The sequence below is a fragment of the Natrix helvetica genome, assembly GCF_964273705.1.
Source record: "Natrix helvetica genome assembly, chromosome: 1".
In the NCBI taxonomy this organism is placed as follows: domain Eukaryota; kingdom Metazoa; phylum Chordata; class Lepidosauria; order Squamata; family Natricidae; genus Natrix; species Natrix helvetica.
Genome location: NC_138548.1, coordinates 318,372,200 through 318,398,482, shown reverse-complemented (window position 1 = coordinate 318,398,482; position 26,283 = coordinate 318,372,200). Strand labels below are relative to the sequence as shown.

At 37.9% G+C, this 26,283-nt stretch overlaps 2 protein-coding genes across 3 annotated transcripts; both read left to right on the top strand.

Moving 5' to 3' along the window:
* Positions 1-830: 830 nt before the first annotated feature.
* THUMPD3 (THUMP domain 3 tRNA guanosine methyltransferase) lies at positions 831-13,202 on the top strand. Of its 2 annotated transcripts, none has more exons than XM_081934689.1 (10): positions 831-1,055; positions 3,867-4,146; positions 4,894-4,971; positions 6,562-7,059; positions 7,566-7,696; positions 8,353-8,422; positions 9,332-9,447; positions 9,611-9,718; positions 10,946-11,069; positions 12,061-13,202. In XM_081934689.1, exons 2-10 carry the CDS (start codon positions 3,895-3,897, stop codon positions 12,190-12,192), a joined length of 1,509 nt encoding a protein of 502 aa, XP_081790815.1. In that variant the 5' UTR covers positions 831-1,055; positions 3,867-3,894; the 3' UTR covers positions 12,193-13,202. The 2 variants fall into 2 exon arrangements, with proteins under 2 accessions (XP_081790815.1, XP_081790814.1); XM_081934688.1 differs by having other exon boundaries at positions 831-1,173.
* Positions 13,203-20,725: 7,523 nt separating this feature from the next.
* VHL (von Hippel-Lindau tumor suppressor) lies at positions 20,726-25,980 on the top strand. Its single transcript, XM_081934185.1, has 3 exons — positions 20,726-21,088; positions 22,331-22,453; positions 23,374-25,980. Exons 1-3 carry the CDS (start codon positions 20,872-20,874, stop codon positions 23,571-23,573), a joined length of 540 nt encoding a protein of 179 aa, XP_081790311.1. The 5' UTR covers positions 20,726-20,871; the 3' UTR covers positions 23,574-25,980.
* Positions 25,981-26,283: the final 303 nt, after the last annotated feature.

Genomic DNA, 26,283 nt, shown 5'->3' with positions numbered 1-26,283 from the left:
AATTCCATAGTAATTTCACATGCTCCCATCCCATTCTAACTGGAATGTAAACTTCAGTCTTAAACCAATAGATCTGTATGTAAAGTACAATTCATCATCATCATTTTACCCATAGTCTTATCTACTGCAGGATGAAGGCCTATTCCGTATGTTTTCAAGCAACACAGTTGGAACAATTATAGTCAAGTAGAATTTATAGACAATTTAAAGAAGAAGAAAAAAAATAAATTTTGTATAGACACTCAGATTTTATCTGGTGCCTCTGTGTCATCTTAAAAGTTGTTGAGGTTGAGAAACACCTCAGCAACTTTCAGGTAAACGCTAGCTTGAAATAGCCTTCAGTTTGTGGTTCAGTGTATTATGGGAATCAGACCTTAGAGGGCAGCAGGGAGCTACATAATCCACTCATTCTGCACATAGTCCTCCAGTTACGACCACAATTGAGCCCAACATTTATATTGCTAAGTGAAACATTTGTTAAGCATTTGTCCCATTTTATGACATTTCTTGCTTCCATTTAAGAAAACGTTCTTAATTTTCTTTTAAAACCGCCACTAGGTTTCCTTGCAAAAGGAGCCAACGCCCTAATAAAAATAGCGCGGATGCTGATGCAGCTGCAACCTAAGGAAACAGCCCAGTCCTCCTTTAGGTCCGCAGCAAGGAACCAAGCCCAGCTGCAAAAGGGGGGCACTCCCCCTCCCCTTGTGAAATCCTCGCACCGGGATGCTATGGCAACACAGGCGGGGAGTCATGGAGTCCAATCATGGAGTAGAACCTCCCGCTAAGCGGCGCTCGCGCTCTCTCCGCCAGTCAACGTCCGTTCGTCTCGGGGACTCTTTCGCCCGGAAGCCTCCGTGCACCGCTCAGCACCTTTTTCCGGAAGAGAGTTTGGGGATTCCTCGTGCCAGAGGCGCGAGGGGTGAAAGGGGATATTGAAAGCTGAGGAGGGCGCCGCGCACAGGCCTCGGCGTCGCCCGGCGTGGCTGCTATTCATTCTTCCCGCTCCGTCGCAGCTACTCGCGTTATACAGGGGACGAGGGCAGCGGGCAGACTGGGTGAGGAGGGAGAGCTTCCTTTTCTTTTCCAAAGCAACCCACGTGTAGTGTTGGGGTGTGTGTTTGTGTTCTTTAAATTTGGCTGAAGAACCCAAAGCAGGCCGATCAGCTTACCGAGGTACGTGCCAATCACGGAATTGCCGGTTGGGGTAAACCCTTGATTCCAAGTCCAGAACAGGGATAAGAAATGGCGAATCAAAGAAATAAGGATAGTTAAGAAAATGAATATTACAGATCAATGTCTTTAATCCTTGTATCTCCCTGCCCTTGCAGACTGATAAATAGGAATAGGATGAAATGGAATAGAGTAAAAGAGAATAGAGTAAGAGAGTAAGAGAATAAATAGCAGGAAGGGAACCTTGTAGGTCATTTGTCCAACCCCTGTTTAGGTAGGAGACACTACTACACTATTTCTGACAGGTGGCAGTCCAGTCTCTTCTTGAAAGCTTCCAGTGATGAAGCTCCCACAACTTCTGAAGGCAAAGCTGTTCCATTGGTTGTTTGCTCTCACTGTCAGAAAATTTATCCTTATTTCCAGGTTGAATCTCTCCTTGTTCAGTTTCCATCCATTAGTCTGGCCTTCAGGTGCTTTGGAAAATAGCTTGACCCCTTCCTCTCTGTGGCAGCCCTTCAAATATTGGAACACTGCTATCATGTCTCCCCTGGTCCTTCTCTTCACTAGACTAGCCATGCCCAGTTCCTGCAATCGTTCTTCATATGTTTTACCCTCTAGTCCCTAATAACCTTTGTTTCACCTTTTTTTAAAACAATGGCTCTCTGAGGAATTTGTCAGTTTCCTCCATCTGGCCTTCCTTGATCTTTCATCTGTAGCCACCCAATTTTTTCATATGCCTGCTTTGCAGTTGGATGTCTATGAAGATTCTCAGTCATCCAGATCATGGTTATCCCAAAGATGCTTTTTCAAGAGACAACTGGACTTTGTTTTTTCTTTGAAGATTTTTCACGCTCAGAACAGAAGAAGTTTCTTGGATGAGAAGTGAAACATTTTCAAAGAACCAGAAAATCCAGTTGTCTCTTGAAAAAGCACCTTTGGGATTTGCAGTTGGATCTTCAATGTTTTTTTTTAAATAGTATGACAGAAGCACCACTGGATGCTTCTTTTGTATAGTCATGCTTTTATACTTAGTCCATGTTTGAACTCCACTCCTAGCCCTAATTTCCCTTTAGAACATAACTAACCCACTCCTGTTGCATCCAGATTTTATCTTTCTTCTGAAATACCAGATTCTCATTTTTTAAAATAACAATGTGGGCAAAGGCACACTTTTATATATAGAATTTATTCCTTTAACATTTACTGGAAATCAATTCTTTTCTGCAACAGCTATCACTTTGGGCATGGGTCACAAGTCCATTTTTTCAGCACCTTCCTAATTTCGGAAGTCACTGAATGAATGGTCATAAGTTGAGAACTCCCTATACTTAATAGCATCAGCTCCATAAAATCAGTCCATCTTCATTTAGGTTTATTAGCACCTTCTCTTTTTCTCTTCACAGACATATATCTGTTTTTCACTTCATTTGTTTTCTCCCCCTTCTGAAAGTTCACCTCACCATCTAGATATGCTATGTGTTAATAAGCACATTATTTTACATGGGTAGAAATATAAGCACTTCTTTTTTTTTTTTAAACCTTTATTGAAAATTTGAAACATTAAAATACAAATACCTTTAAAAATAATTTTGTATAAATTACAATCCTTGTTGACAGTACTAGCATAACCATTTGTTATTCAAATACATTTTTATGCATTCCTAATTATTCCTATATCTATACATTTATGTTTCTAAGCCATACATTTCATGTTCCTATTATTTATCCATTGATACCAGTTTTCCCAAACTGTATAATATTCTGAGCCTTCCTTTTCCCTTAACTCCAATGTGAGTTTATCCATCTCTGCACAATCAAAGATATTTTGGATTATCAAACTATCTGTCGGCATGGTGTCACTTTTCCAACATTGTGTGAGTGCTATTCTTGCTGCAGTGATTATGTGCAAAATTAAATATTTAATATTTAAGTATACTCTTGTATACTGTCCCTTAATAATCCCCAGAAGGAACAATGCTGCTTTGAGCTCTATTTGGGTGTTTGTAATTTCCTGTAACCATTTTTGTATTTTAGTCCAATATTTTTTAGCCATTGGGCATAACTACCATGCATGAAAGAAGATACCCTGTACCTGCTTACATTTCCAACAGTTTGGATTTAAGTTTGGATACATTTTTGCCAATCTCATGGGGGCTAAATACCAGTGATAAAACATTTTGTATTGGTTTTCTTTATACGTGACAGATTTTGTTATTGTGTAATTTTTATTTTTATTCCAAATTCTTTCCCAATCTTCCAGCTGAATATTGTGACTAATATTTTTAGCCCAGGCTTTCATTGGTCCTTTTACTATTTCCTCTGCCATGTCAAAATTTAGTAAAGAATTGTATGTCCTCGATATTAATTTCTCTTCCGTACCTAACAGCAGTTGGTCTAATTGCTTTGGTTCTATATCAATTACAAATTCCTCTGGACCTTTTTAATCTCTCGATTGTAGTTGGAGATATGGCCACCAGTTTATAATCACTCCCTGATCTCTTAATTCCTGATTAGTTTTTAGTTCTTTGGGTGTCTAAAATTTCATAGTATTTGGCCATTCTACTTACATCTAGTGCCTTGAGGTGGAGCACTTTTATTACTTTGGATTTTACTCCTATTCTGTTTTCAAAATCTGTAGCAATTATTTTAATTGTTATTTTATGTTTCCTTATTTATTTGTATTTTCTTTCTGGAAGGTCTTTAAAAGCTACCAGAACTGACAGAATGTCTGAAGTTGCAAATGCTGCCGATGTGTTATCTGAAGTGGACCTCAGTGACGCAAGTACACCAATTGATGAGAATAAAGAAGACCTGAAGAATCCTGAAGATATTGTGATTACTATTGGAGCTACTATACCAACTGGATTTGAGCTGACTGCAGCAGATGAAGTACAAGAAAAATTAGGATCAACATCTAGGATTAGCAAGGGCCGTGGGAAGATCTACTTTGACATTCCAGCTATAAGTCTTCCAAAGGTTTGAAAATTTTATTATTTCTGCAATTTGCTATTTGAATATTGGTCTGAGGCTGCAGTATTCCTTGAGGTTACCCACATGTACATATTCCTGATGGCTATAAATTTCAGATTTATAGCCTAGCAGACAAGATATTCTATAATATTTCATTGATTATATTGGATGATCTTGAATCCACATGCTGGGACTTGATTCATACTCTTTACTAAACCATATGTTTTATCATAATTTGTTGTAAAAGCTATTTGTTGGAAAGCTGCAAATCTCAGTGAGTGGATTAAGAACACAGACTATAAACACAAGGTGGATCAGACCACCAATCCATATAGTCCAACAGTCTGTCCTCATAGCAGCCAACCAACTGCACGAGGAAGCCCATTAATTTCTCAGCCAATGGCCTTCACAGGCAATCACACTGCTATCAAGGGTAATCTCCACCAATCCCCATGACTTTCCTTTACTGATCCAAACATTTTTGAAACTAGGCAAGCTGGTATTGATATAGTTTAATACATTGTATTAAACGCATTGTACCAAATTTTATAAGGTTGCAATGCATCTATTCTACCTAGTATTTTTCAATATATTTGGTAGATTTATGTTCTACTTTTTAAATAGAACCTTTCATTAAAAAAAATACTATGGAATGCAGCAGTTTTAGTTTGTATGCTTGTGAAACTAAAAACTAAAATTGTACAGTGTACTATACATATCTGTCATGTAAGATAAAAATCTAATTTCATCTAGGTTCACCAGTTAAGATCAGTTGATAATTTATTTGTCGTCGTTCAAGAATTCAAAGATTATCAGTTCAAAGAAACTAAGGTAAGTTATTTTTTATTCCATAATGCTAAGCAAATTCAAATTTTAAATTACAGAAGTAGTTCAGTTATTATTAGGGTTTGAGAATATTTATTTATTCTCTTATATGGGGGTGGTGTTGATACTTTATCATTCTCCAAAGCTTCTGAAATTCACCAAATCTTATTTCTATTTCTCAGCTTTTAGTTTAATAAATACTGTGCAAGTAGAGGGGGAAGAGAAAAATAAACAACTTAGGCAGTTGTTTTTCAAAACTGTTGATTTTATAAAAATGAAGACTTAAAGGGCATTGATCTGAACTGCAGAATATAGCCTCTTCTTTAAAATATAGCTCATCCTCTAAAAGCTGAAAAATCAATGGTACTTAGTGCACAAAATCAAAATAATATATAAAGAAAAAGCATAAAAATGAGAAGAATAACCATCTGAAACTGAAAAAAGTCAGACACAAAGCTAAAATTAAAGACTCCAAACAATGCAATTTAACTCATATTTTAAGAATTATTTGAAATTACTTAACATGGTCTTCCTCAGAGAGGCAGCCTGTATTCTTTGCATCCAATTACAAAGACTCTGCCCCTAATACAGATAGTCCTTGAGGTGCAAACCTAATGGAGGCTGCCCGTTAGGTGCATAAGTCAAAAAATTCATCAAATGAATCAGACTCAATTTTATAAATCTTTAAAATCAAATTCATTAATTGAATCAAATGGCTCATTAAATAAATGAAGTTCTGACTTACTTTCCGCTCAGCCTGGACCTTGAGGTCATCTGGTCTAACCCACTGCTCTCACAAGAGTATTTCTGATAAATACCTATCCAGTCTCTTCTTAAAAGTCTCCAGTGATGGGGCACCCACAACTTCTGGAGGCAATTTAGATTTAAAACCTCTTTTTAAAAACTGCCCTGATCAACACAAGCATTTCTACAAGCAGTTCCAAAACAAATGCAAACAAACTTTATCTTTCCAAAGAACTGTACTTACAAACAAAATACTGTAATTTGCAAAGTACAGTACTTAAAAAGAAGCACAGCAATTCCCAAAGTGCTTACAAACAGTACCGTACTGTAGAGTAACAAAAAATAATATTTTAAAATGTTTACAAAGCAGTTCCAGCGCCCAGGTTCTCAAGCCCAGCCAGCACAGGGAGATCCTACACAGCACAAAAAAACCAAAAACTCGTTGCTGGGCTGGCTGCAAAAATCACCAGATCTAGTTTGGCCATGTGACCAGGGACAAACAAGTTCAGGAAATTGCATCATAATCCCGAAAGGCCCAGGCAAAACACAGAGTTAAAAATGGCGGCCGCTGCAGCAGTGCCTGAATCCAAGTCACATGGCTACAGAGGCCTGTTTTTTATTACAGTTTTGAATTTCTAATATAAGTACCCTTTCTAAATAAATTTGGTGAAAATTCGCTAAAGGAACCCTCGTATCCAGGGGATTACCTGTAGGTAACGGCTAAACGTTATTTGGAGAACATTCCAGAAGATATTAGCAGGCCATGCATTGCTTTCCAAAAATGAATTCATTTTCTGAAATATGGAAAACATGCAATGTGTTTGTCTCCAAACTTTTATTGAATTGTTACAGGAAGAAGCTTTAAAGGATTTAGAAGATTTGGTTAAGGATCTCCCTTGGACCAACTCTTTGGAAGTATGGAAGTTAAACACAAGTCTTAAGAAAAGAAAAACTAGAAGAAATAAGGGCACCCATCAGAGTCATGCAAAGAAGGAGAAGGTAGATAAGAACAAGAATCAAGAAGGAAATGAAGAATTGCAAAAACCTGTGCAAAATGATTTGAAATCTGCTGAAGTCCCAGACCCAGAAAATGCTGATGAAATAGTACTATCAGATGACAACGAGAAGTCTGAACCCAGAGAAGAGACAACATCTAATGGTGACAAGAGAGAGGAATCAGGTGATGGTAAGAAACAAGAAATGGAAGCTGAAATACTCAAGTTCCGGGTAACTTGCAATAGAGCTGGTGATAACCACAACTTTAAATCAGATGAAGCAGCAAGAGATTTTGGAGGAGCTGTACAAGACTACTTTCAATGGAAAGCAGATATGACCAATTTCGATGTAGAGGTAACATTCATTCTTTGAAAGTCTCCTCTTATATGTTCAGTGGGAAGAATGGTTTAAAACACAATCCATATAGTCTTCACCTTACAACTGATCGCTTAGTGACTGTTCAAAGTTACAATGGACTACAACCCAGATTTGAGTTTCTGACTGCCGGTCCTGTTCACTCCCCATCATATAATTGCATTTTGTTTGCCCAGCAGTTGGCCCACATGTTCAGCCTTTTGCACCATCCTGCAGTCACATGACCATGATTTACAATGATTTTTCATGGAAACTGGCATTTACTTTTCCCAGCCCCCAAAAAAACCCCTTTATGGGTAATAGATTCACTTAACCATGATGTTCACATAACAATCTCTACAGAAAAGGTCATGCAATTGGGCACAATCACGTGAACTGCTTAACTACTGGCTTGAATTACAACGGTAATTCCAGGCTCAATTGGGGTCGTTGTTATTATTATTACTATTATTATTAACTATCAAATATTAATCTACTTAATCAAGGTTCTTCTCAATATCCACAATAATGAAGTGATTGTAGGGATTGCATTAACAGAAGAGAGTCTTCATAGAAGAAATATTACACATTTTGGGCCCACAACTCTTCGTTCCACTCTTGCGTATGGAATGCTGAGGTATGTGTGAACATTTGTTTCAAATTTTGACCAAAATCATATAGTCAATCAATCAGTCAATTAAAAATCATATGTGTATTACCCTAAACTGCAGTATGCCATACCTTCTAACCTGGTATGTATATGTTTTACTATACTATTCATCATGATATTTAAAACTATTCTACCAGATGTTTACTGCAGTTCTCTTTTGTTATTGCTTTTGCTTTGTTTTGCTTCATTTAAAAAATAAACTTCATACAAAAAAAGCTTATTGCTTTTTTATATGACTTGGAAGTCTTCTGAATGATCATGAGAATGATTGCATTCCCTAAGTTAAAAGGCTAGAAAGCTATTGAATGCAATTATTCTTAAGGTCATTTGGAAGGCCCTTTCTCCAAATTGCCCACTTGCAGGATGGTATTGTACGTAAATGTTCTTGATGGTATCAACTATTGATATGGGGGAAGAGAGGAATGAAAAAACTAATATTAATTTTTAAAATATTTGTTAGCGTTTTGTTAGCTCAATGTTTGTTAGCTTTTTGCTATCATCTTTTGTTCGCTGCTTTGTTGTTTTATTTTTTTGCTCGTCACACACTCCATGATGTGGTCAGTTAGAGTTTCCTTTGTGTCTTAATAATATACCCTGTTTCTTTTTATCCTGGTTTTGTTTAGATTGTGTAATCCTCAGCCAGCCGATGTAATAATTGATCCCATGTGTGGGACAGGTGCTATACCAATAGAGGTACTGCTCTCTCCATGCTTCCCTGTCCTCAAGCATATTGGGTCTTTGTTATTTCTGAGTAGATATGTATATCCATTGGCAACTTCAGTTTCTGGTATTGAAGTTGATATTACTACACCATATTAATCGTATCAGCATGCAGAGGTACTCTGGTATGTTGGCAAAGCAGTGACTGTTCTGAAATATGCTTATTATGAAATCGGGAGGGGCATATAGCCATTTAAAACCTACTGATAGGGGGTAGTTTGCATAGCTTGGGTTTTATCTGAGCTTTGGATATATAACTTAAAAGGGTGAGTGCAGTCTCGGGAAGAAAGCATGGTGTAGCCAGTAGCAGCCTCACAAAAGATGGGAAAGATTCAGCTAGGGATGGCAAGACTGGCAAGGCTACCAAGCACAAGACAACAGGTCCACCAGGAACAGCAGGCCCACCAAAGGCTCCAGCCTATAAGACAGTCAATAGGGAAAAGATGGAGAGACAAGGCCAGTGTGGGGAGTTGAAGAGAAAGCAGTCTGTTATATTACCAAGGCTCAAGGATGGGAGGGACCAAGCCAAGAGTGGTTTGGAGTAGAGTGAGTGCTTAATTAACACCAGTGGGATTTAATTAACAATGGCAACTAGGGTTTGCCACCGCTAAGCAATGCTGTCACATGACATCCCGCTTTAAAATACTTTACTTAGCAATAGACATTCCAGCCCAAATTGCCATTCTTACTTAAGGGTGATACTATATAACCAAAAGGTCTGGAACATACAGAAGAAACTCTTAATCTTGATCTCAAGAAATCTAACCAGTTCGGTTTATATTGAATGTGAGTGAGTGAGTGAATGTCTATGTCTTAATTATGGGCAGATTCTTATGTACACAGTAAAGAAATTACCAAGTTCACTATATTTCTCATTCACAGGGGGTTACTGTCTGGCCAAATTGTTTTCATATTGCTGGGGATAACCATTCACAGGCAGTGAAGAAAACAGCAAGTAATATCTCCTCTTTACTGAAGCAAACTGAAAGTAAAGAAAGGTAAGGATTAAGAATAAAAAAATAGCATAATCTCATCTTTGTTTTTTTAAACATCCAAATAATAGAAAGTATTTATCAGTTCATAATTGTGAATATGTGGGTCTAAGCAATTCTTTCTCCTTGAAATAATTTACTGCTGATGGGAATTTTTAATTTATAACAGCACTTCTACAGGACTACCCATAGATAGCATCCAATGGGATAGCTGCAATCTCCCCCTGAAAACTGGCTCTGTGGATGTCATTATAACAGATCTTCCATTTGGAAAAAGGTAAAGATCCATACGTTGGGATGGTTCTGTTCCTTCTTCATGGGTGGGGAGATTACTGATCAGTGAATTACTATCAAAATATATTTTATCTTTCTTTAGTTTCTTCCCCTGCCCTATTGATAAGAAATATGTTGATCCCTCATCATTATTGTGAGATTCAAAAATAGCTTTTGGAGCAAAAAATTACTGTCCATTGTATGGACTTGTGTATCAGAAATACTTCTGAATGTCATCAACTAATCAGTAGTTTAGTAATTAGGCAAAGTATGTGCAATTTATAGAAATAATTCTCTTTATGTAGTTATACCTTATTCCCCTTTGAGCTAAGAAGTGACTATTATTATTAATAATTGGGGATAAAAAAGTCTAAATAGTGGACTTCGAGTATGTGGAGACAATAGAAGAGAAAAAACTGGAAAAAATAACAAATGCAAGTACCTGCCAATAGAAACAGTACAACTCTGGCAAAAGAAAGCAAAGGTAGTACCAATAGGAACAGGCATCATTGGTCCAATCCCAAAACAACTGCAGCAATACTCAAACACATTGCCATTGACAAATTCAACATTTAAAGTCAATTGCAACAGCTGTTGACAGGGTTACACCCTGCAAAGATCCCTTGACACTATTAAACCTCAGCATCTGCCTATTTCCAGGTCCTTGGAAAGGACACAATAGATGGATAGAAATTGGTAAGATGCAGGGAAATTTATTTATTTATTTTAACAATTTGTGTGACTGAGCAATGAGGATTAAAAAATACAGTTTAACAACAATCATAATATCCAAGGTCATAAATCCAGCTCACAAAAAACGTATGTAGAACTTTGTATGGGTCTAAATGCAAAAAGCTTCTAATGTGAATAATAGATAATTTATTACACACAATCTTAAACTCAGATTTATGATTTTCAAAACATCAAGGTATGTAGTTCTTGATTTGGTAGTTCTGGTTGTACATGATTAAAAATAATTGGAAGTGTAGCCCATTACTGTAAAAATATGTAATAGCATTAAAGTGGCTATTTATATCATAATTAGCTTAAGTGAATAAAAACTGGAGAAATAGTACAGCTTTCTGGCTTCTTACAGTTTCTCAGTCTAATTTAAATTGTTATATTATTCATGACTTATCATTGCTGGATAGCTATTAATAGGGAGACAAAATTAAAAATCCAAATACTTCTAAAGTTACTCACTTTCTACTGATAATCAATTTCACTGTAGGATGGGATCCAAGAAGAAGAATTGGAATCTCTATCCCTCTAGCCTTATGGAGATGGCCCGAATTTGTAGACCCAAGACTGGGAGAGCTGTGCTGTTGACTGAAGATAGGAAATGCTTTGCCAAGGTAGGCATGGATTGCTAGCCTATCGTAGCAGTATGTTATCTTCAAAGCAATCCTTCCACAGAACATGGTAGAGCATACAAAGGGCATAGGTTAGTCCTGGTGGACAGTGGTTAAGTGCAGTATTGCAGGCAAATTCTCCCCCAGTCTGGAGTTAGATCCTGATAGGATTCAGGGTTGACTCAAGCCTTCCATCCTTCCAAGATTGATAAAGTGAAGACCCAAATTGTTGCAGGCAATATGCAAATAATGTTTACATTGTAAACTGCCCAGTGAGTGCTGTAAAGCACTATGGTGAAGTATATAAACTTAAATGTTATTGCTGTATTGCAGTAATTTTTGGTGTCTGTCTAATCCCACATTCTGGAACAAGCCCAATTCTACATTAGTAAAGGTAAATAAGAGGTCACATTTATTTGCCCAATTGCAGCTTATATGTGAGGAACTGTAAACTGGATAAATTTTTCAAGGGGAACTTAAAAGACACCTCCAATTATATTTGTTTAATTAGAATTCTTCTCATTTCTTTCTTCAGTATGCATTAGCCAAGTTAAGATATAAGTTAATAACTGTAAATCTGATATTACTAACTTGGTTAACAAAAGAGTACTAGTAGGCTGTATAGATGAAAAGAATAACATAATTTTATGCAGGTTATCCTCTAATGAGTATCTTTGCTTATATACTAAAAGGCACCTTCAAAGAATGCTTATTCCATTCTTTCTCCATTCCCCACTCCCTTTTTTCCTTAGAAAATTGTAATCTGTATAATTCTATATTTTGAAAATGTTCCTCAAAATTAGGTTCCTAAAAGAAACAAGCAGGGTTTTTAACCTTTTAACTGCTTTCCTGTTATATATCTATTTGGTGATTGAAATTAATGGAAATTTCAGCTCAGGGTTGCAATAAGTCTTTGCTTTTAGGCATTTATTTACCAAGTGAAGTAGATTTGCTAATCTTTTTTTTTAAAAAAAACCTTTGTTTTGTATTTCAGGCATTGTCAAAAATGGGGCACCTGTGGCAAAAGTCTCACACAATCTGGGTGAATGTTGGAGGCCTCTGTGCTGCTGTATATCTCCTGAAACGCACCTCAGAAATAATTGAGCAGAGAAAATCATATTGGTAACGTTTTAGACAGACGTAACACTCTTCCATAATCCAATAGTTTTACTTGAGATTTCAAATTGGCTAGTGTTTCCAAATTAAGTGGGTTCAGCAAAATGAACTACTGAGTAAACATACTATGCCAAATCCAACTTGAAGCTCTTGGAGGCAATTAAATAGAAAAATGTAGTAAGTTGATAAAGCTTGCAGCTTTACTATCAGCCTGAAAATGACAGTTACTGTGCAAAAGTGCAAATGCTTTCATATTCATAAGGCAAGCTACCCAATTTGGTGAAAAGATTAATAGGAGTTTCAGAAGAGATACTTCAAAATATAGTGTTAGAGGATTGTTTTCTTTAATATTATTCAGTTTAGAGTTTCTTTAGGTAAGAGAGTATATAATATTTTGCCACTGGAGAATTGCCTCCATTTTATTTTGTTTGTCATCCAAAATAAGGGCAACAAAGTTAGGACAGTTTTACAAACTTTATTGTCCAAAATATGGACAACAATGTTAGTACAGTTTTACTAACTTTTATAAGCTCTGAATTACACTCTGGGATCTCACTAATGTTGTTTCCTTATCTGCTGTCTAAATGTAAGAATTAAATCTTGTTTACTGTCATATGCTTGTTGTAGTTCTAACTGAGAAGGTGTTGTATGCGTCTTTATATTCTCCTTTGTCATTGTTTTAATTCAGATTTCAGGCGAAAAATGCAATAATAAACTTTATATGTATTGTTGATTGGAGCTTGCGGGATACATGAGAATATTTATAATAAGTTAACTTTAACCAGAAAATAATAGCTAAAGAATGTGCTTAGTAGCTGAATTGACAATAATTTGTAATAATTCTCAAACATGATCCAAACTAACAAGATCTATACAATAAATATACATCCCACCATCAGTTTGTTATTCCATACTCTTGCAAAGCTTTCTTTTCTTCTCATGTTAGTTGTTGATATTCACTAACTTCTAACATATTTTTTTTTCTTTTATATAATAAAGTTTTTACCAGGATTATCTGTCCTTCATTTTCCTGGTGTTTATTTTCATACATATCAAACAACCCAAGCAGTTTCTTGTAAGGCAGGTTATTTAGGTATACTTGTTCATATTTAACAACATAATTCAGAGAAAATCAGAAACTGTTATTCATATTTACAATTATATTCGTTCCTTTTAACTTATAACTAAGAGTTTAAAGCAGGTATATTCAGTCTCTTAAATATTAAATAAATACTTGAATAATAAATATGTTCTAATGAAGCATTTTTGAGAAAAGCAAACGTAGAATCAATTTTGATTCTTGCTCTGCCCCATTATAAACCAACCTTTTATAAATGAAGAACTTATGTAATTAAAGATCTGTTTTGTAAGTGAAGGATTTTGAAACTAGATGTGATTGGGCCCTTTTTAATTAGTGATACCTCAATTGCTTGATACATATAACTTTAAACCTAATCCTTTGACCAAATTCATTAAGGGATATTCTTAGTTTTGAATACGATAAAGACATCTGGCAATTCTATAGAAAGAAGAGAAGAAACATGTCTTTCACTTTATTAGAGGCAGGTAGCAAAGAAAATACTTTTAGGATCTAACTGCACATGTAAGAGCTAAGTCCCAAGAGCTAATATGTGCTTATATCTTCTTTTTTTGAAAAATTTTTATTGGTTTTTACAAATTTTTTAAAGGAAAAAGGGTAAAAAAAAGGTATAGAAAATTTTGACAGCTTCATCATGCGGGGGAAGGTAATCCCCCCCAGTTCTCGCAACTTTTACAAAGAGAAATAGAAAAACATCAACATTTGAATAAACATTGGCAGTTTTTGATTTTACATTAGATCATCAGTATATTCAATCATTTTTTGTATCACTTCCAAGAATTACATTATAACAACAATTGCAATAATGTTTCAATTCATTTTTGTGACCTGAGTCTTCTCAGTGTTGGATCCTCCCCCCTGTCTTCTGGCAGAGCCTCAGCCCCTCCCTCCTTCATATCTTGTGTACTGTCCCCTGTTTCGTCTAGGAGAGCATTGTGTTTTTTAATGAAAGCCTCTGCCTCCACAACTGTATTAATTCTAATTCTGCTGCCCTCCCAGAAAATCAGCATACCTTCTGGCAATAACCATCTAAACCAGACTCCTTTATTATATAATTTCTTTGCTAAAGAGGAATATTTCTTCCTCTTATCTCTTACTTTCTTTGGAATCTGTTTAAGAATGGTTACTTCTTTGTCTTTGTATTTTAGTGGTCCCACCCTTTGAGCTCCTAAGACCTCATCTCTTGTGGTCTTTCTAAGAAATTTAACATGAACTTCCCTTGGAACATTGTGTGTTCTAACGTATGCTGAGTTGATCCTGTAAATCAGGTCAATATCCCACCACAGCTGCTGTTTATCTCTTTTAATATATTCTGCTAAAATTGTGGTCATCCTTGAGATCTTCATTCTCTGTTTCTGGCAAATTTTGAAATCTAAGGAAAAAAGACATCCTTTCAAATTCCATCTTTATCATATGGCTTTCAAATTCTATATTCCCCTTCTGAATTGTCTTAACCTCCACCCTCATCCCAACTGCGCCCTCCTCCAGTACACCTATTCTCTGTTTATTTTGTGTAGCTTGTTGTTGCGTTTCTCTGAGCTGATCATTTAAATCTGTCAGTTGTTTTTTCAATTCGTCCTGTCCCTCTAAAAGAGTTTGAAGCATTTGGTGAACAGATAAATCCTTTGGACTCTCTTCAGGAGCTTTAGGTTGTAAAAATGACACCAATTGTGTCTGTTGAGTGATCGGGCTGGACATAGAGGATGTCGGGGCCGAAGATGCCTTACCAGGCGGTAATTTTTTAGGGCCCATCATGAAAACTCAGAGATAGTTATAAGTCTGTGCAAAAAAATGGCATCTGAGGAAAAGCACAACCGGGAGAGATCGCAAGGCAGGCAAGCCCAGAAGAGAATGTTAATCTTCCTGTGCAGCTCCAAGCCAAATAGTTGAATCAAATATTCCAAATCCAAGGGAAATACATGGTAGAAGAGGCTCCTGGAGGTCTCTGGGGTGGAAAATAGTTCAAAGCCAGAAAATCTTCCAAGAGAGGAATCTCATTCGTAAAAGCAAGGAAGAAGGAGGAAGTTGGCCATCTTGGCTCAGCCTTCACAGGAGGTCAGAAAACAACAAGTCAAAAGTTCCCATAAATAGTTTAAAGAAAATCAACTTAGCCATCCTTTCTCTCGCAATTGTAGTAAAAAGTCATTCTCCCATTGCTTAAGGGAAGTGAAAGTAAGTTTTTAACTCTCTCTCTCTCTCCTCCGAGAGGGAGATATTACGAAAGCCGCTTTTCTGAGGGGGGTGGAAACCCCCCCCCTCCAATCTTAACTCTTCCAGAGATTGAAACAAAGCTTTAAAAAGAGTGCTGTTCATCAATTGGATAAATTAGCAAGAGATTTGGGGAGACCTCCCACCTCACCGCACTTCAGCTGTAGCCTTCAATTGATTGTTTCCTTCCAGGCTCCGCTCAGCGAAGACGCGCGGTGACATGACAGCACCGCCCCGCACCCCCCACGCTTCCCGGCTCCTGGGGCGAAGCTGGACACACACACACCCGTGGCTGCCGCCAATCCAGGGGGTCCCAACAAGCCGCCCTGCGGCAGGGAGCCCCTCCAAGGCCCCCTGTGCTCCCAATGGGAGCCCACCGAAAAGACGAGCAGCGGATGCGCACATCCGTCGCCTTCGGGGACCGGAAGCCATCTCCTATGTGCTTATATCTTGAGTTTTGCTGGATATTTAGATATTTATTAGATTTATATCCCTTTTATTTTGCCCCCTCAAGAACAACCTTAAAGTAGTCTGGGCTGGCAGTCAGTGGCGCTGCTCCATTGCACTCAGTGGAGTCAGTGGAGCTGCTCCATTGCACTCAGGGAGCTTCCATAGCTAAAAGTGACTTGAATCTGGGATTCCAATGTCACAAGCACATACTAAAAAGTTACCTTGAATGCATTTTCGTATGAAGTAGTATGCTTCATACTCAACAAAGAAAGGTGGCTCTTAATATTATACAAGCTTTGGTGTTGTAAAACAGGCTTCTGTCTGCGTAAGCAAGGTAAAGAATTTCCTTGTAAATGGTTATTTCAAAATTGTAAAAGGAATGAGATTTTTCTTTTGATGTGGCTTAAGTTAAACATTTCTGAAAGTAAACTGATTCAACTCACTTCCTTGATGTTAAATTTTCAGAATGTTTAAGAACGTTCTTGAATTATAAAAATGTTTCAAGAACTCACAGCTTGGAAGAAAAAGACATTGAAAACTCCCTTATTTTGTTCAGTTCTCCTCAGCCCCATGATCATTTTTCTTTGGAAAGAAATGAATTGTTGATTTTTAAAAAAACAAATGGACTTATATCCTACCTTTCCTCCAGGAGTTCAAGGCAGGAGAAATAGCTCTCCCTCCTCTATCATAACAATGATGAGAACTATCTTGAATGCATTTGGGTCAATATTAAAGGTTGTGGGGGAAATGACATTGCCATAGGTCTATACTACAGGCCACCCAACCAAGCAGAGGAAGTAGATGAACTTTTTGCTAGTCAGCTAACTAAGGTATGTAGGAAGCACACCACAATAGTAATGGGAGATTTTAACTACCCTGACATCAACTGGGAAACAAACTCTGCACCAAGTGGAAGATCCAACAGGTTCCTAACAAACCTAGCAGACAACTTTGTTTTCCAAAAAGTAGAGAAGGGAACAAGGGGATCAGCCATATTGGACTTAATTCTCACTAACAGAGAGGAAATGATAGAAGGTGTTGAAGCCATAGGAACCCTGGGGGCAAGTGACCATGCAATATTGGAATTCAACATTATGCAAACACAAGTAGTAGAACAAAGTCAAACTAGAGTCTTGGACTTTAAGAAAGCTAATTTCAATAAGCTTAGAGAGAGCTTGGGAAAAATTCCATGGATGAGAATCCTCAAGGGGAAAACAACTCAAGAAGCTTGGGAAATTTACAAAAGCCCAGTCTAGCACAATACCAATGAAGAAGAAAAATAACAGCTCCCAAAAGAAACCAGCATGGCTGCATAAAGAACTATCTAACAAACTGAAAGACAAAAAAAGGTAAGTATAAAAAGTGGAAGGAGGGGGACATAACTAAGGCAGAATATCAGCAAATAGCCCGAGCCTGTAAAGATGAAGTGAGGAAAGCTAAGGCTCACAATGAAGAAAGGCTTGCCACAAAAGTAAAAATTAACAAAAAAAAAGCTTCTTCCAACATGTTAAAAACAAGAAAAAGGTTAAGGAAACAATTGGTCCATTGCTAGGAGAAAATGGCAAGAAGGTGACAAGCAACAGGGAGAAAGCAGAACTATTTAACTCATGTTTTGCATCTATCTTTACACAAAGGGATAAAACAGTCCAACCTATCAGAAGCAGCACCACAAAAATCAGATTAGGAACACAAATTGAAATAGGGAAGAAAATGGTAAGTGAGCACCTGTCTACCCTAGACGAGTTCAAATCACCAGAACCGGATGGATTACACCCCAGGGTTCTGAAGGAACTAGCAGACGAGATCTCAAAACCACTGAATTATATCTTTCAGAGATCCTGGAACACCGGGGAACTACCAGAGGACTGGAAAAGAGCTGATGTGGTTCCCATCTTCAAAAAAGGGAAAAAATTAGATCCAGGAAACTACAGACCTATCAGCCTAACCTCAATACCAGGAAAGATTCTGGAAAAAATAATCAAGCAACGAATTTGCGAACACCTAGAAGCAAACAAAGTAATAGCCAAAAGCCAACATGGATTTGTCAAAAACAGATCATGCCAGACTAATCTTATTGCATTCTTTGATAATGTGACAAAATTAGTGGACCAGAGGAATGCTGTCGATATAGTTTACTTGGACTTCAGTAAGGCTTTTGATAAGGTAGACCATAACCTACTACTAGATAAAGTAGAAGAATGTGGGTTAGACAGCATCACCACCAGATGGATTCGTAACTGACTGACCAACCGCACTCAACGTGTAGTTCTCAATGGAACTGCATCTACATGGAGGGAAGTATGCAGTGGAGTACCCCAAGGCTCTGTTTTAGGCCCAGTACTCTTCAACATCTTCATCAATGATTTGGATGAGGGAATAAATGGGGAACTCATCAAATTTGCAGATGATACCAAGCTGGCAGGAATAGCCAACACTCCAGAAGATAGGCTTAAGATACAGAAGGATCTTGACAAACTTGAACATTGGGCACTATCTAATAAAATGAAATTCAATGGTGAAAAGAGTAAGGTTCTACATTTAGGCAACAAAAATGGAATGCACAGGTACAGTATAGGTGATACCTTGCTCAGTAGTAGTAACTGTGAAAGGGATCTTGGAGTCCTAGTGGACAACCATTTAAATATGAGCCAGCAGTGTGCAGCAGCTGCCAAAAAAGCCAACACAGTTCTAGGCTGCATCAACAGAGGGATAGAATCAAGATCACGTGAAGTGTTAATACCACTTTATAATGCCTTGGTAAGGCCACACTTGGAATACTGCATTCAGTTCTGGTCGCCACGATGTAAAAAAGATGTGGAGACTCTAGAAAGAGTGCAGAGGAGAGCAACAAAGATGATTAGGGGACTGGAGACTAAAACATGAAGAACGGTTGCAGGAACTGGGTATGTTTAGCTTAAGAGAAAGAAGGACTAGGGGAGAAATGATAGCAGTGTTCCAATATCTCAGGGGTTACCACAAAGAAGAGGGAGTCAAACTATTCTCCAAAGCACCTGAGGACAGAACAAGAAGCAATGGGTGGAAACTAATCAAGGAGAGAAGCAACTTAGAACTGAGGAGAAATTTCCTGACAGTGAGAACAATTAATCAGTGGAACAGCTTGCCTCCAGAAGTTGTGAATGCCCCAACACTGGAAGTCTTTAACATGATGTTGGATAGCCATTTGTCTGAAACGGTATAGGGTTTCCTGCCTAGGCAGGGGGTTGGACTAGAAGACCTCCAAGGTCCCTTCCAACTCTACTATTGTATTGTATTTAAAGCTGCATATTCCTGTTGCGATCACTATTAACCAATTTTAAAACACTATGTCATTATTTGGCCAATTCACAATCATAATTTTATATCACACAATCCATGCAGTATTAAGAAATGTATATGTTTTAACTATTAGCAAGGACAGTGACAGTGCATGGTATAAAAGAAGGGAAAGATGGCTGAAGAGAAAGAGGTTGAATTTACTTCTGGCCCAACAGATTTTTCATGTGGGAATGGGATTCTCAAAGTTGCAACAGTGACAGCACAGAAGTTGGCACTAGTTTTCTTCTGCAATTAGCTCTTTACATGAAAAAGCATATTCTGTACTGAAGGCTACTTTTGAAGCCCCTCACTTCAGTTGCTTATATTATGGCTTTGACTTTATTTGAAGAGGGGAAGGGGAATACAGTACCATTTTTACTTTGCCATACAACCTAGACAGTGGATACCATGTGGTTGTTGGAGGATATTTTGATCCCAGAGTGGAAAGAGTACTTTCCCCCCAAAAAAATATGTGGATAACTAGACAATTGTGATATAAGTAATAGGTGCAAACAATTCGGGTGTTGGGATATACCGGTAGATGAAGATTCCATTGTCTTTTATTACCTCTGTGCTCACATTCTCATTTTTGTATATTGGAATTAAGCGTCATTTGACGCAGTCAAATGTCTCTCTGTATCTGGCAGCAAGATTAATCTATTATGAATTGTCAAAAATGTTTTAGGCACTTTTGTAACTCATCTGGAAAATACTACTTGTGAGGTGGATTTTAAAAATTTGAAGATGCGAACAAGGTAAAGAATTTATTTTCATCGAAGGAGAATATAGTAATAGGCACCAGTAAATTTTCAGAGCAGTTTAAAATATGTGATTTAAAATACTTTTTAGGGTGGCTAAGATGCTTAGCTTGTCAATCAGAAGGTCGGTAGTTCGAATCCCTAGCGCTGCGTAACAGAGTGAGCTCCCGTTACATGTCCCAATTTCTGCCGCCAACCTAACAGTTCGAAAGCATGTAAAAATGCAAGTAGAAAAAATAGGAACCACCTTTAGTGGAAAGGTAACAACATTCCATGTGTTTAGTCATGCCGACCACATGACCACAGAGGTGTTCGTTCGGACAGTGCTGGCTCTTTGGCTTTGAAACAGATATGAGCACTGCCCCCTAGAGTTGGGAACGACTAACACATGTGCGAGGGGAACCTTTACCTTTACCTAAAATACTTTTTGGAACTAACCAGATGGTCAATAACAAGTTCTGGGATTTTAAAAAAAAAACCGTTTCTGATAGTTGATTCCCAGTTTATTAATTCAAATCTCAACCAAAATGATATTCTCCTACCAGGAACCATTTTACAATAGTATTATAATGTATCTTTCAAGCAATTGTTGCAAAACAGCCATACGCTGTTCCCTCAAAAGCGAACATGAGCCTACCACACGTCCCTCCAAAACATCCGAACTGCGCAAGCGTTTACGGGCCCTCACGTCTAAGGCACGCGATTTCCGCAAAACAATGGCTGCCGGTGGTGCGCATGCGTGGAACGGCGGGGGGTTGTTTCTCCGCAAAATAATGGCTGCTTGCGTGCGCTGCCGTCCGTGCGCGTAAGTCTTCCCCGGTTTGGGTTGCGGGAGGTACCGGGACCGGAGGCGCTCAGGATGCCGCAGAAACCTGGGGAGGAGGAGGAGGAGGAGCGAGAACGGGAAGACGCTGCTCGGCGTCTGTGCTCGGTAAACAACCGGGAGCCTAGCCAAGTTATTTTCTGCAACCGCACCCCCCGCTTGGTGAGACCCGTCTGGCTGGACTTCGACGGGAAGCCGCGCCCCTATCCCACCCTGAAGCCGGGCACCGGCCGCCGGATGTACAGCTACCTGGGTGGGTAGTTTGCGGAGGGTGTTTAGCGCTTTGCGGTCGGCTTAACGGACGCGGCGCGACGTGCGGATCGCAGCCTTTCCGCTGTCGGGTTGTTAATGTCTTTGCAAAAAGGGGGCTAATGTTGCAAATGTTTATTAGGGAAATCCTTCCACTTCCCGGAGTCCCCGAGAGGCAGCTAAAAAGACGGAGATGTCCGATTCTCTGCACAGGAGGCGACGGGTTTTGCAAGAAGCCGTGGGGTGCCGCTGAAGTCATGAGGTCTGCAGGGTTAGCCTTTGAACAAGCTGGCCTTTCGGTGACTTCAGCTGCACATAAATGCGCGGGGTGGGGACTGGGGACAATGCGTTGTCTCTGCTGAAAAGCTTAGAAAAAGTGGCTTTTGCAATGATACTGAACATGTCTTGACAGTGATTGCTACAGCCCTGACTTGTATGGATTCTCCCCCCCCTTTTTTTTTTTTTAAAATCTTTCCCGCCTGCGTTGTGAAGAAAATGCCACTTCTCCCCTCCTTAGCTCTGCTTTTGAGTAGATGATGTTTCTTCAATTAGGAGAGAAGCTGGTAGAGCTCCCCTCAATTGTACCTTAAAAAAAAGTCAGGAAAACTATACAAATGCAGACCTTCATTTGTAGTTGCCAGGGCAAATTGAGAATGCCAGCATACATTTCTGAGCCCCAGAAAGGGTGGTTGTTCCTGCACTGGGTAAACAGGAAAACCCTACAAATGCGGATGGGTGGGTGTCTTCTTATATTTCAGTGTAAATATAAACATTGCCAGGACTACTTGCAGCATCAAAACCGGTAGAAATAATAACTGAAACGGAGTAAAAAACAGAAATCGCATGTAGTATTTTATTAAAAATGGAAAGAACTAGGAAATTAAAGAAACAAACCAGGATACTAATAGATATTTGGCCAGATTAGCTGCCAAATGAATCACAGCCTGTGAAGAAGGCAAGCACAAGCCATTCTGAAAACACTGCCAAGAAATTTGGGGTTTGTCTAGTCAAGGGTAACTCAAAACACACTCACAAATATTAACTGTATCTGCATAGTTATTTGTGTGTCACTCTAGTTCTTACAATCCTCATTATTCTGGTAATTGTCTTCCATCCCATATAAATCTTAATCTTTGCTAAACCCGATAAATTACATTCCCGTCCAGCTTTATATTTACAAAAATATGTGACTTTTCAATATATGTATGACTTGCTAGCAGATACTTTATTTTTTTTTCTTTTCTAGAACATCTTTGGTTGTTCAGAGATGCCAGGTCAGATGATAGTCTCCTTGTCAACCAGACAGAGTTGTTCGTAGCTACTCGCAATACAAATGAACAACCCATATTCGCCAATATTACATTGCCAGGTAAAGTTAGCACTGAATATCTGAAATAAGATTACAGTATAGTTTTTTTGTCTATTGTATGATGAAAAACAATGCAATTACTAAATAGCAGTTTGGTTCTCTTCTTTTTGTCTGAAAAAAGCAACAACTGAAATTCTCTGAATTTCTGATGTCTCTCATTTTGAGGATAATATCAACTGCACCTTCTTAGTTTTCCTTTTCCTCTCATCTCTTTCTTTCTTCCTTCATGCATTTTTTGTTCAGTCTTTATTTATTCTCACTGCATGACAATACCACCCAAGTGTGCTACTTTAGATTCAGTAAACACTCAGCATTTATTTTTACTCCATCTTTTCTTGTTTTACTAGATAAAGTTCTTAAGCCTCTCATTCCCACTTCATACAACATTTATGTTTTCTCCTGACGTACTCAGCTTTCACTTCCATATAACGAAGTGGCCATAACTACCCTTTTAAAAATAGCCTTTTCGTTTCTTTCAACAAACATCCGTTCTTTCAATATATCACCTATTACCTGCCTATCAGCATATGCATATCTTAAAATTTGTTGATCTGTGTTTCCAACTTTAATAAGAAGTTCTACTGACACAAATGCATCAACATGCACAAATTATTCATCATTCACATATAACTAGCAATTATTCGGTCTGTTTTCTCAATCACAACTGCCTTGATTTGTAATACATTATCTCCAGAACTAATCCTCTGTTGAAAATTCACTGCAAATCTAGTACATAAATACTGTTTCTCAAGCAGTTTCTATAATTGTTGCTGTTTCTCTTTTTTTAATGACTAATTTATCATGGACAGCCATGACTTTTGTTTTGATAGCTAATAAGAATATTTGATCTTTAAGCTTGTTTCACATTAGTTTTTGAGTATCTTAAGCCAAACATTAAAAGTCCATTCTTCTCTCGATAGTATTCACTCTGAAGGAAAGATGTCTGCAAGTTGTCCGCACATTAGTGAAACCAGGAAACTACAGGGAATTAGACATTGTTCGTTCATTATATGAAGATCTAGAAGATTATCCAGACATTAGGAAGGATCTTCAGCGGCTTTCTGTGGAAAGACATAACCGGCTGAGGAATGGAATCTCTGATCAACGTGGGGAGTCTTAAATGAGAAAGCTACTTGGGCTAATAAACTGCTGTGTACAAGAGGTATTAACTATATTTTATGAATGGAAAAGATGGCATCGACTTTCCATTGTGTATTACTTAGCTTTTGTTTGGTTTAGCCTATGTAGGTTATATGTTGATAGGCAAAGGACAACGAGTCAAAATGCCACCAGGCCATAGCTAAAAACACTTCAATAAAACAAAACATTAGGGAAGGTATGGAACTTTATTTAGATATCCCACAGGAGAAGGTGAAGTGTTTCCAAAGCTGTTTCCTGGTGGTTCTCCACATATTCCAACTACTGTCTTATTTTTATTATTTTATTGTAAAAACTGAACTGTGAACAAAATAATCCTCATATTTAAGGGTAAATTACTATTAAATGTTTCACCCCTCTATATTTATCTTACAAATTGATTTTGAGGGACAAGAACATTAGGTTGCCTTTTATTATTCTTATGTTTCCTGTAGATTATTGTTATTGCTGCAGATATCTGACATAAATAGAAAAAGATGGAAATTTTGTGAATAAACGTCATGAAGCAATGAATGTTACTTCTGTTAAAACAAGGAGTAAGAATTTTCTTAGCTAGCATTCTTTCCATTGCCTCTAACCCAAAAATCTAACAACTATATTGCAGACATAGTTTTATGATAAACCACAATTTAACCTTGGTTCAAGACTCACTATAGAAGTAAAAGTGGATGAAATAAATATGAAAATAATAACTTCCACTTCTTTGATGTTCCAGCCAGAAAATCATGACCAGGCCTAAACAATACGAAGAAAGCTTCCTGAATTTCCTATGCTTCCTCAGTTCATTGCACTACAGGTTGCCCTTGATTTATAACTTCATTTAATAACAGTCCGGAATTACAATGTCCTTGGAAAGGTGCTTTGCAGCCCATAAAGCAATTCTGGCCATTTGAAAACATTGCTTCACCACCCTGCAGACATGTGATCCTGATCTGGGTGCTTGGCAACCTGTTCGCATTTATGACCAGGTTATTGCCAAGTGCCTTGCGATCATATGATTGGCATTTGCAATCTTCTGTGCCAGCTTTTCTAGAAAATCTGTGGGAAAGCCAGCAGGGAAGGTTTGCAAGCTGCTGCCATTCTCATTTCTGAGGGGCTGTCTGAAAGAGCTGCCTCCCAAGGGAAGCTGAACCCCTTTAGCAGGATGCAGAAATGGAGCTAAAAATCCTGAATGGAGTTCAGCTCCATTCCTACACCCTGTTGAAAGAGTTCCCTTTCATGTACAGAGGGGAGCTGAACTCCTCTCAGCCAGCCTCCAGAGACGGGAAGGAGCCAAAATCCAAGCAAGGAACAGAGCGTCAAAGTAGCAAGGAAAGAAGTGGGGAATGACTTATGGGTAAAATCCAGTGCAGGCTGTGCATGAGTGTCTCTACTCAGGCTGCAAATCTTGCTTGAATTTTGGCAAAGGTGATTTTCAGCTCCTGACTGGAGCCTCTCTGGGTTTCTTCTGTCCTCCTGAGGCACCCTGCACTCCTTACCTGGGACTCCGCTTAACAACCCACACACTTATTTAACGACTGTAGTCAGGTGTGCCAGGATTGTGATCATTGAGCAAAACATCTTGTTTAACAACCACTGCTCAATTACTCCTATCCAAATTGTGGTCGTAAATCAAGACTACTATATACCACACATCCCCAAAACTCTCCATTTTAATAACTTTCTAGAGAATGCTGAGGTAGTATTCAGCTGCTTTATAAAATATTTTTGTTTTGAGGTTTAGCAGGTGATAGATGGAATCACTGGTGTTCAATTTTCCAGTCTCTTTTCTATATAGCTACTGAAAACTAATTTTCACAATTATTTTTACGTTATTTGGTGTCAGCAAAGAGTGCTTTCACTATTTAATCTTAAGATTTCAAGGTGGAATAATTGAGGTGAGGGCCCAATGTTTGGATATCATTTTTCAAGTAGGGCATGTTTGTTAAATAATTTCATGTCCAAAATAGTTTCTAAAGTGTATAATTTGTATACACATGAACGTTGGGGGCTAGAACTTTGTGTAAATAAGATACTCCTGTTTGAAATCAGACTGCAAAAATAGCAACATAAAACAGGAAGAAGGTCTTTATGAAAATGAAGTATATAGCAGCTCAGTTTTAGTACCTTAAATATTTAGTTCTGTATCTGAGTTCTTAGAATAAAACATGTTGTTAATGTGAAATTGGGCACATCATTACTTTTGTGTAATTCTATGTTTATTTGATATAGAGTGATAATAGTTGTCGAGGCTGGCCTATTTGACTTCTATTTCTGAGTTGTTAAGAATTGCTTTTAATGTATATTTGATTATTTCTCAGCATTCCATATAATGCAGTTTATCTTTTTTTTAAAATCCTTGAAGATATTAAAGCAGCTTGTTAGTTGGATCTGTTTTTTCTTTTCTCTCCTTCCCCTTCAGTTTGTATAAATATGTAAAATATAGACTATGTTAATGCACACTAAGCCATTGTTTATAAAATTCATTATCTGGATACGTATCAAATGGTAAGCCACAAACAGACAAGTCATGTTTTGTCTTTCCAGGTTATATGAAGTCAAGCATATTGTTACTTTGGCTAGTTTCCTGCTAGATTCTTAAGCAATGCAAGAAAGCAATTGTAAGAAACAATGCCCCCACACTAGGAAGCACAGTGAGCTAATTGGCAGTATTTTCCCTTTAATGCCTACAG

Excerpts from the sequence above, each read along its gene's own strand:
- VHL (XM_081934185.1), top strand. The coding sequence starts at position 20,872 with ATGCCGCAGAAACCTGGGGAGGAGGAGGAGGAGGAGCGAGAACGGGAA. Across the intron at positions 21,089-22,330 it reads CCGGATGTACAGCTACCTGG|AACATCTTTGGTTGTTCAGA; the intron begins GTGGGTAGTTTG and ends TTTCTTTTCTAG. Across the intron at positions 22,454-23,373 it reads CGCCAATATTACATTGCCAG|TATTCACTCTGAAGGAAAGA; the intron begins GTAAAGTTAGCA and ends TTCTCTCGATAG.
- THUMPD3 (XM_081934689.1), top strand. The coding sequence starts at position 3,895 with ATGTCTGAAGTTGCAAATGCTGCCGATGTGTTATCTGAAGTGGACCTC. Across the intron at positions 4,147-4,893 it reads CAGCTATAAGTCTTCCAAAG|GTTCACCAGTTAAGATCAGT; the intron begins GTTTGAAAATTT and ends AATTTCATCTAG. Across the intron at positions 4,972-6,561 it reads ATCAGTTCAAAGAAACTAAG|GAAGAAGCTTTAAAGGATTT; the intron begins GTAAGTTATTTT and ends GAATTGTTACAG.